Source organism: Quercus suber, unplaced genomic scaffold (genome assembly GCF_002906115.3).
Source record: "Quercus suber isolate HL8 unplaced genomic scaffold, Cork oak 2.0 scaffold_786, whole genome shotgun sequence".
Lineage (NCBI taxonomy): Eukaryota > Viridiplantae > Streptophyta > Magnoliopsida > Fagales > Fagaceae > Quercus > Quercus suber.
The window spans coordinates 250,940-262,269 of record NW_027070222.1 but is presented as its reverse complement, the minus strand read 5'-3'; the positions used below and the strand labels follow the sequence as shown (position 1 = coordinate 262,269).

At 34.7% G+C, this 11,330-nt stretch overlaps 1 protein-coding gene across 10 annotated transcripts; it reads right to left on the bottom strand.

Annotated features, from left to right (window-relative positions):
- Window positions 1–543: 543 nt before the first annotated feature.
- Window positions 544–7,889, bottom strand: LOC111987392 (pentatricopeptide repeat-containing protein At3g18970). 10 transcript variants are annotated; one of them, XM_065767248.1, is made up of 7 exons: window positions 7,637–7,889; window positions 2,351–4,298; window positions 2,137–2,203; window positions 1,717–1,770; window positions 946–1,250; window positions 814–866; window positions 544–723 (listed from the first exon to the last, which is right to left on the bottom strand). In XM_065767248.1, exon 2 carries the CDS (start codon window positions 3,989–3,991, stop codon window positions 2,558–2,560), a length of 1,434 nt encoding a protein of 477 aa, XP_065623320.1. In that variant the 5' UTR covers window positions 3,992–4,298; window positions 7,637–7,889; the 3' UTR covers window positions 544–723; window positions 814–866; window positions 946–1,250; window positions 1,717–1,770; window positions 2,137–2,203; window positions 2,351–2,557. The 10 variants fall into 10 exon arrangements, with proteins under 10 accessions (XP_065623320.1, XP_065623316.1, XP_065623317.1 ...); XM_065767244.1 differs by having other exon boundaries at window positions 814–1,250; XM_065767245.1 differs by having other exon boundaries at window positions 544–866.
- Window positions 7,890–11,330: the final 3,441 nt, after the last annotated feature.

Sequence of the window (11,330 nt, the reverse complement as noted above, 5' to 3'; positions counted from 1 at the left end):
AATTTCCACCACCTTAGCTATCCCATTAATCAATTCCCAAAACTGTCTTCTTCGTTCTCAATGATAAAATACGTACATGAAGAACTATCACAGTTGATTGTTGATAAAATTACATTTAAGCTTGTCTTTAGCAATTGTAATGACATATTTAAAAGCTAACCCTTTCATCTCATCTTTCAAGGATGGTTGTAGTGGTCACTGGTCACACACAGCAAGAAGTGGATGAGGAACTTTGTGAGACGCCAAGCAAATTTCTAGGTTAAAAGGTGGCACTGAAAACCTCGTACTTGTTCCAGCACATTCAAATCCAAAAATATAAGTGCGTAATATGTGACAAATATGCCTTAGGTAGTGGTTGCTGGGTATGTTGGAAACAATGGGAGCAAAAAAATCTTTTGGCAAAATGCATCATTTTTTTTTTTTTTATGAAAGGAAAAACTTCGGCAAAATTCATCATACAATAGGAATTGATATAGAGAAATATATGAGTATCTAAACACTTAAATCTTAAGGGAAAAAAGAAAAAGAAAAAAGAAAGAGGTGTTGTGTGTTTGGAAGCTTAGAAATGATTGGATCAACATTATAATAAAGCTTGCAAAGCTTAGAGTTCCACATCAAGAACCAAAACAAATATTAAACAATTGAAGATCATATGCGCTGATTGGTTAGACAATCCTGTTGTCGGAGTTTGGGGGACAATTCTTCTCTTAACAAAGGAGATTCCTAGCAAAATTCATCTCACAAATTGAATTCATCCAACAAGTTCTGTGTTTAATAGATCTGATAAATTTATAATAAATTCAACTTACTCACTTAAGTAACTGCAGTTAATCACCATCATCATCATCCGCACAATACATCTTTGTCTACAATAAAGAAGATTTCAGTGAAATGCTCCCACAGAGATGCCAATTAGCTCCAAGGTGAAGGAAAGATTTCATATACCTAGCTGGGGAATTTTTCTTCAAATGCTTGGAATATGGTACCAGCTTGGCTTATGTGGTTAATTTGGAAGGAACACAATTCTCAAACGTTTGAAGATATTGAGACCTGTAGATCTGTTGAAGCCTTTGCTAGTTGGGACTTTGTTTGAGTGGCCTTGTATTTGGGGTTTTACATATTGTGTTTCCATGTCTGATTTCCTTATTTCTATTAGCTCTTCCTTATGATTTGATTGTATTTGTTTCAAGTGCAGTGGGTTTACTATTGTAAACACATTGTACTTTTCTTATCAATAAAACTTTTATTACCTATCAAGGAAAAAAAAAAAAAACCCAGTTATCATGAACAAGGACCTGAACATGATAAGCACCTGTAATTATTTGGAGGAGAAACTAGAAATTCCTTTATAAGAAAACTTAACATTCAAAGCTGAAGAAATGCATTAAATTTGAGAGAATAATCACAATATTTGTATCATGCATGTAGAGGCCATAAAATCTCACTAGGGATGCCTATGAGGGACAAATTGACCCCACACAAATACCTTTGCATCCCAGCTATTAATGCTTTGTATTAAACATGTACTTGTACCAAGGTTAAGAATTTTTAGTTTTTAGTATTCATCGTTCAAATTGATCTATGTAAAACATTGGGTATCCCTACCTTGCTGCATTTTGATGCTTAGCTACTCTTCAAACAACAAAAATAGCTAAATAATCCGTTAGATAAAATTCGACAGCATGACTGATGAAAAATAAAATCTATTAACATTACCTCAGATTTATCTCCAGCTACAACAGCATCTTTTGTATCATAAGTTCCAAACTTCTGTGAGAACACAAAAAAGTAGAAATTTTAGAAAGTTCTCTTTGGATTAATATATTTCATTAATCAACACAAAAGACAGAAGATGCTGAAACCAAACCACAGATATACAACTAAACAAGGATAAATAAAACTCAAATAAATGATGGATGATTTTATATAAATGAGATATCTGACTGAAACCTTATGTGGATATTATTTTTTTAAAAGAAGAAATGTCATATATGGATATCATGTTAGATTATCTGATATGTCATATTACAGATACAAGAACAGCCTTGACATAGAACATCAAGTTGTATTAAATAGAAACTAATTGAATGTATTGAATGCCAAAGCCAGTAGTTACAATGTATATTTTTAACTTACCCAGTCACTCACTAGCCATAGGTCAGTCCACCTGTGTCAACCAAAATGGTTGTGAACTTGCACAGAACTGTCACAAAGGCCATGCAAGGTCACTCACTAGCCATGGATCAAGGTTACACAGTGCACATTGATTGCAAATATAAACCCTAATACACACCAAATTTGGTACATCCATAATAAGAAGAAGAGGATATTTAAATCATATAAAGTTCACCTGCTTAGTTAGAAACTCGAGTAAGTTGAATGAAAACTTTGTTGAAGTCATGTTGATCTTCTTTAACAACCTTCTCCCTTCTGACAATTGAGTTAGATTCTCATTTCAATAATTTCTTCTAACTGAATATTTCATTTAGGCACTAACTGTTGAATTCTTTTCACTACTTCCATTTTCCAATCACCCACTTCATACCAAGTTCAAGACCTACCATGCATCTAAAACATAATTGTTCATGGATTGTACTGAACTACAGCCAGGTTTGTTATCTATCCCCTTAACCTTCATCTCCTTTCTCACCATCTCCACTTCACCCCACCGTTCTGCTGTAGCATAAACATTTGACAAAGCTACAAAGTCTTCACTCCTAACAGTCAAATTTGCATCACTCTTCTCAGGCTGTAGCTGGAGGAGAAGCTTCCCCACCTTCTCACCCATTATGACATCCCCATGAACTGTACAAGAACTTAGCAAACTCCTCCATATAATTGCATCTGGTTCAATTTGCATCCCCATTATAAACTCATATGCTTCTTTCAAGTGCCCAGCACGACCAAGAAGATCAACCATGCAGCCATAATGTTGCATCACAGGCAAGACACCAAATTTATTCCTCATCTTATCAAACAAATGTAGACCTTCTTCAACAAGCCCTACATGGCAACAAGCTGATAACAAGCTTGTAAAAGTAACTACATTGGGTTTAATGCCAGAAGCCCCCATTGAATCCAAAAGTTCCAAAGCGTCCTTTGCTCTCCCATGGATAGCTAGTCCAGTCAACATTGCTGTCCAAGTCAACACATTTTTCTCATTCATTTGCCAAAAAACAGATAAAGCACTCTCGAGGCACCCACATTTTGCATACATATCAACTAAACCAGTACCAATAAAAACATCATTCTCAGGCACACAAACTGTCTTCTCTATATAGCCATGAACACAAGCCCCAGATTCTAACACACCTAAGTGAGAAGCCATAGAAAGAACACAAACCATTGTAGTATCGGTTGGTTTCACTCCACAAACACCAGTCAACATGTCTTGAAACAACACAAATGCATCACGGGCATATTCCTTAGTCCTCTCTCTTTGTGTACAATAACCAGTAAACATTGCATTCCATGTAACATTACTTCTCACAACCATTTCATCAAACACTCTTCGTGCTGAAAAAACATCCTTATTATTAGCATAAAAATGTATCATTGTGGTTTGCACCAAAATATTTGACATAACGCCATGTTTCAAAACTTGTCCATGTATTTCTCTCCCTTCCCACAATGTTGCTAATGATGAAGCCCTAGCACAAGCTCCAAAAATGAAAATATAAGTAAAATCATTGAAAACTAAGTCTCCCTTTGAAAACCAATGGGCAAAAACAAGAAGTGAGTTTTTAGGCTGAGTACAGCGTATCAAAGTGTTTAAGAGGAATAGGTTTGACTGGCCAAAGTGTTTGAATACTAAATGAGCATGAGAGGATAATGAAACGGCACAGTATTGGTCAATAAGTTTGGCAAAAAGAGGAGGCGACTTGAGGCTGTTGGTTATCAACTGGGCATGGATTTGGTTGAGGTGGTGTGCGGTTTTGGGTTTGTTTAGGTTTAAGAGGGAGAGACAAATTAGTCTTGGAAGGGAGGACATATGAGTGGTTCTTGGACTTAGACTTAGGCATAAGCTTACATGATAGGTTAGAATATGTGACAGATAAGTTTCAGCTAATTATAAGCTAGGATGCATGGACACGGACACTGGGACACGGGTACAATACAGTGACAAGAGTAATTTTTGAAAAATTATAACATGACATGGCAGATAGGACACTATTACAACACGAGTATGGCACCCAAAATGAAGAGTCTGTACTTCCTAAATTATAAGCTACATGCAAGAATATCACCTCTAGAATAGTATCTTATTTTTTGTTTTCCACCCGCTTTGTGTGAACTATCTGGTACATGAAAAAAAAAAACGTTTGAATAGGTCAATATTATATGCTATATGCTAACTACAATAACTATAAAGAGTAAGTCATTAGGAACAAAAATTCAATTTGGCAGTGCAAATGGAGAATGATGAATGTAGTAACAAATAATGGCTAAAGGAAATATATACAAATGGAAGCACCTAAACAGAACATCAAATTTGAAAAAGTGCATGAGAAAAAGTTGTAATTGGGACACTTACACTCCTACCTATTAAATTAATAGACACTTGTTGAAAGTGTCGAGTGCTAATACACAAGCCCTTTTCCCTGGATTAGGTATCCCAGATATTATCATCAAACCCAACTAACCCAAGTTTTAATCCATACTAACTAGGGGTCAATTTCATAAATCTAGTCAATTAACTGTGGCCGGGCGTACCTTTTTTTTTTTTTTTTTTCTGCCATGTAGTCCTATTTGAAGATCATACTTTCGTCACCTCCCTTCTTACTATAAAATAGATATTATAAAAATTATTTTCAGCAACAAGCAAATGGATTGAACTATGTTATCACTTGTCACGAATAACTTCTATCCCTCATAATGTATGCTCTCATGTTTTCCTAACTGCTACTACCCACTTCACTGGCATTGCTTTCCAATTTATCTGAGTTACACTCATCCCACTTAAATCACACACCCTCCCTATCATGTATTCCAATAAAATTATGCAAGACACAAGTAACAGCTACTATATTTCTTTGGATTAAGGGTATCTTGCATTAACCAAATAATATTTTCCTAGACAAAAAAAAAAAAATGATAATATGTGAGATTAGCATGAACAGTATCCATTCATATTCAATATCATCAAAGCTCTAAAGCTGTCAAACTATAAACAAAAACGCTTAAACTAAGCTGAGTACTACTACTTTCAGCAAAATGGAACTTTCTGTGTATCCCAGTGGATTTGGCAGGACATGTCAGTTGCTGTAATGCTGGTATACCACTACACTTACATTCCTAAACGTGCCTTCTGTTGGTGCTTCACCATCAAGATTGTTGAAAGAAAAATTTAGATAACCAAAAAAAAAATTATTACAAAATTCAAATATTTTTTTTGATAATTCCGTAGTTGGGTGAGGGGGGATTTGAACCAAATATGATGAATGCATTTAATTTAGAACAAATTCCAATCATTGATTCTGTTTTTAGCACTAGTCAAGCCGATTTCATTTCCAGAGGATTAAATATACACTTATTGGATAAATTGGGAGAATGTATCTATTCTGGCCTTGCATTTTCCACTTGAAATTTAATCAATGCATAGAATTAGAACTAGTTTAATCGAAAGCTACTGCTTTGAAAATCCTAAAAAGCTTTCCTTGTATTCACTTCATTCAAAAACTCAGTACAACAGAATTAAGATTGACAAAAACCAATCTTTCCTTTTTTTCCAATCCCTTTCATTCAATTTCTCACCAATCAAACAGAGCACCAAGGTAAAGCTAAGCCTTGCATTGATAGATTAAAAAAGTAAAATCATTCAATTTAATATTTTTGCTTATGGGTTTCCTATGAAAAGACTTCTAAGAGCATCTCCAGCAGCTTCTCTAAATTTTTGTACTGTTTGAAGGGTAAACAATGACATTCATTTTTTACCTACCTACTTTTTGAAATACACTTTCCAATAGACTCTCTATCATTTCTCCATCTCATTTAAATATTATTTCTTCATTATTTCTTTATTCTTTTTTAATCTTTCTTTATTCATTCCCAACAACTATATTTTTCAAATTCCTGACAGCTATATTTTTAAATTTCCCAATGGTAACCCTTTCAAAATTTCCAACAATTATATTTTCTCAATAGCCTTTTTTTTAAGGGTTATATTTTTCAATTGACAATATTTCTCAATAGTCATATTTTTCAAAAAGACTTGATAAACTTTGCAAAGAGAATTCCCAGTTCGTTGAAACATATCTAGGGGAGATTGTAAAATAAAACTAATGCATCAGAGCTCTTTTGGATATGTTGTTTGTAATGTACTACCTCATTCATGATTGAATATATGGAGAGGATCAACTGGAGCTTTATTAATGATGGCAAACCTAAGCATCAACTTGAAGCATTGTATTTCATATTAATTTGGTATATCATGAAGAATTGATGACTATGATCAAGTTTAAGGCTTAGTAAACATAATATGATCATATGAATTTGGAAACATTAAAACGAGCATAGCAAAAAGCTCAGGCTACTCTATAAACAACTAGAGTTCATTGTATCTCATAACTACAAATAGGATTTCAATCATAATCAATTTAAAGTGGATTCCACAGACCCCATCAATTATTTAACTGTTATATTATTGTCAGAAACAATTCTAACTACTAAGATGTCAAGTTTGATTATATTACCAAATAAAACGTTTGATTGAAATCAAAGCTGGCAGTTTGGCTGTACAGACTTAAATTGACTTCAGACACTTAGAATTCATCTTGTCTCTTTGTAGTGCTCTATCATCTATTTTCCTTGATAAAATTTTCCATACTTACCTCAAAAGAAATATCAACATGATATTTCTGTCAAAATGCATCAAAATGCTCTTTATCAGTGCTTCTTCCATGACATGGCACTTTGTTTTGGTTGTGTCGCACAGCATACTAAGTATTTTACAAACACACTGGTTTTGCTAACGAAATTACCATCACTATTGGGCTATGATTATGGCCCTGGTTAGTCTCACTTGGAAGATTAAAGGACAACCAAATTGTGCCCAAATGCAGGTTACTTTTGCTTAACAATGTGCTAACAATATCATTGGTTTTGTATTTGTATATCAATGAGGGAAGGCCTTAAGTTAGAGAAGGTATTTGGTATCAAATGATACCATGTCTGCGGTATCAAAATCTAATAAGTGTAAAACATGTAAGCAAAAAATAACTAACCCACTAACAATTGAAAGACATATGTTAGTAGGTAGTTATTTTTGTATACATGTCTCTTGTTTATTGGATTTTGATATAAATGACTTGTTATCATTTGATACAAAATACTTTTTCCTTGTGTGGAACAGTTGGCATGCAAAAATAGAGATGAGGCCAAAAATAAGAAACTATATGGGAATCAGATTAGCTTATTGACTCTAATAAGATTAATTAAATAGCTAAGATGAGATCAAGAAACAGAGTGAAACAGAAAAACATAAACGAGAGATACAGAGAAAAAAAAAAAAACCCATAAATCCAAAACTAAATCCAGACAGTAGCAATAGCAAATCATGAAAAACCACCAAATCTAGTATAAAAGCCAATAAGTTCAAACATTAAGCAAAAAACCCATGAAATTAAATTTTGGGTACCGATTTCCGTTGTTGATCGATGTTCTCAGATTTCCGTTCTTCCTCACAGGTGGTTGAGCCACGGTTTGGGGTTCAAAAAAATGTGGGCAGATCGTTTTGTGAGAGAGAGCTGGGTCAATTTTGTGCTTCCCCGTTGTTTTCTGATGAGAAACAGAGTGAGAGTTTTTTCTGAAAGAGAACCGCGAGAGAGAGAGAGAGAGAGAGGAAGAAAGAGAAACGGAGGAGAGAGAACAAATTTAATTTTTATTCAAATCTTTTTTTTTTTTTTTTATGGGACTTTTTATTGAACTTTTTTTCTTTGATGTGATTTTTTATTCAACTTATTTATTAATAATTGCAATAAGTGGTTTTCAAAAAAAAAAAAAATTGCAATAAGTGCGTCCTTGGATTTTTTTTCAAAACAATCAAATCCTTAAACAAATTTATTAATTAGCAAGGTTTTGAAACTATTTAGCAATATAACAAATCGAGTTTTTGATACTTGATTTTGCTCTTTGAAATTGCACTTGGAAATCAAGTGTCTCACACTCGAGTTTTATAGCAAAAACTAGCATAACAAAATCGAGTTCTTTGTACTTGATTTGTTAGATTGCTAAATAGTTTCAAAACCTTGTTAACTAATGAAATTGTTTAAGGGATTTGGCTATTTTGAAAAAAAAAATTCTGCGTCCGTTAACATAACACTTCTTATAGAAGTGGTGTCATCCTTCTTATAGAAATGGTGTTATAATTTTTATAATATGGTTTATTAACAATTGTCTTAAGAGTATTCATTAATGTATCATCAAAATATGTTTCTAACAAGGGTTTAGCTTACTTCCAGTTATTTTTTAATTGGACACATCATTTTGTTTTAAATATACAATGACAAGTGATAGTGGGTTTTAATCTTTACATTTTATTTAGTTAGTGGATGATGTAACAGTTTCTCATTAAAACAAAAAGAGATTCCAGTTAGGTAAGCCAAATCCTTCAAACAAAATCAATGGAACGAAGCAAAACACATCCCTAGAAATCTGCATTTTTTAACCTTTTTGTTCAAAGCAATGAATTTGAAATTTTTTTTTTAATACAAGATAGAAATTCTATTCTAACATAATATAAGTATATGTGTGTCTAAAACTCCTTCCTAGATACTCGAACCCCCTACTCCACGAGTACTTATATTTGTGGAGTGACTATCGCGCCAAGGGTGTGCGGTGGTTGAATTTGAAACGTTATTCCTAAATGAATGCTAGTAATAATAATTATATGTGTGTGTGTATTTTTTTTTGATAAGTAAGAATGTTATATGTACGAACAGCTACTCTATGCATGAATAACATAGAGCAAACCCAGAAATACAAAAAGAAGAAAACAGAGAAAAAACATAAAAGAGAACTAAGCAATATAATAATTACAAAAGAGAAAGAGAGCTAAGAAAAGAATAGAGGAAATCACTAGTCGTGAGTCCTCATGCTCGAGACCAATCAAAAAGAGTCCTACTAAAAGAAGCAAGCATCTGATCACCGGAACTATCCAAATCCTCAAAAGTTCGCCGATTCTGCCCCTTCCAAATACACCATAGGATGCACAACGAAACTGAGTTCCAAATCTAAAACGAATGCTTTCCCAACCAATTCCACCAGCCAAAAAGCAAATCTGGGATCGATCTACGTATAACCTAAGATAAACCAAAAGTTATAAAGACAAAACTCCATAACCGATAAGCCATCCCACAATGAAGAAGTAAGTGGTCTACTGTCTCTCCACAATGTTGGCACATAATGCACCAGTCCACAAAATTCAATCTCTTCAATCTCAAGTTATCACCCGTTAAGATCTTATTCCAAACTGCACACCAAACAAAAAAAGAGACTTGCCTAGGGGCCTTTACTCTCTATATACCTTTCTAGGGAAAGATAATTGAGGGAGAATCCCGCAATTTGTTATAATATGATCAGATGTCAAAATCCCCATTAGCCTTCAAATTCCATCTCATCCGGTCTCCAACATTCATTGGAGGAGTATTAGCTCCCAATATACGAAGAAAATGCAGCCTTTCATCCATCTTCCAATCATTAAATTCTCGAATAAAATGGACATCCCAAATTCTTCTAACCTCCTCCCCCTGCCTTGACAAAGAAGCTTCTACAGATACCTCTTTATCAATGGCAATACCATACAGCCTTGGGAAAGCTAATTGGAATGGTTGATCCCCATTCCACCCATCTTGCCAAAATCTCACTCTATTCCCCAATCCAACAACAAACTGACAATTTTTACTAAAATCCTCCATTCCCACGTAAATACCTCTCCACAATCCACACCCATGAGCTCCCCTACCTAGCTTTGAGGTCCATTCCCCCCTTCCCTCTCATTCTTCCTCATATTTTGAAGCTACCACCCTCCTCCATAACTGGTCCTCTTCCCAAACCGCCACAACCATTTCCCCAATAAGGCCTTATTGAAAGTAGTAAGTTTCCTTATCCCTAAGCCACCATTGGCTATAGGCGCACAAACTTTATTTCATCCTACCAGATGAGTCTTGCTATCACCCCATAGAAAGTCCCTTTGCAACTTTTCAATTTTATTAGCCACATAAGTAGGAATGGTGAATAGCGATAAAAAATAGGTAAGAAGACTAGATAACATACTCTTGAGTAACATTAATCAACCCCCCTTAGACAAATACAACTTCTTCCACCCGGCTAATTTCTGCTCAATTTTTTCCAAGATAGGATTCCAAATTGAAGGGGAGTTATGCAAAGCCCTCAACGTCATGCCAAGATAAGACATAGGCAATGTTCCAACTCTGCAACCCAAAATTTCAGCCAGGGCATGCACATCATTAACCTCCCCTATTGGAACCATTTCACTCTTGTGCACATTAACCTTCAAACTTGTTTCCGCTTGAAAACAAAGTAACAACAACCGAATATGAAGAATTTGCTCCACATCTATATCACAAAATAGGATAATATCATCTGTAAACAATAGATGTGAGACACATTCCCCACCACCCCTCTTGCCCTCAACATTAAAACCACGGATCAGGCCAGCTCCTTCCACTCTTCTCAACATCCTACTAAATACCTCTATCATAATCAAAAATAGCATAGGAAATAGCGAATCCCCTTGTTTTAATCCCCTTGAACTACCAAAAAAATTAGTTGGAGACCCATTAATCAAAACAGAGAACTGAACTGTGATATACAAGTACAGATCCACTTACACCACTTCACTCCAAAGCCCATTCTATTCAACAAATCCAACAAAGCCGCCCAATTTACATAATCGTAGGCTTTCTCAATATCAAGTTTACATATGACTCCAAGAACCCTACTCTTCTCTCGGCTATCCACACACTCATTTGCAATAAAAACCGAATCAAGGATTTGTCTCCTACCCACAAAGCTATTCTGAGTCTCAGAGATCAACTGATCTAAGACAATTCTCAAACGATTTGCCAAAACCTTAGTCAAGATTTTATACACACTCCCCACCAAGCTGATAGGCCGGAAATCTCTAATATTAGAGGCCCAGTTCTTTTTAGGAATTAAGGCAATGAAGATAGCATTAAAGGATTTTTCAAACTTACAATGTTGAAAAAACTCTTCAAAGACCGCTAATACATCTTTCTCCACTACTCTCCAACAATGATGATAAAACGCCATAATAAACCCATCTGGACCTAGAGCTTTGTCCCTTTCCA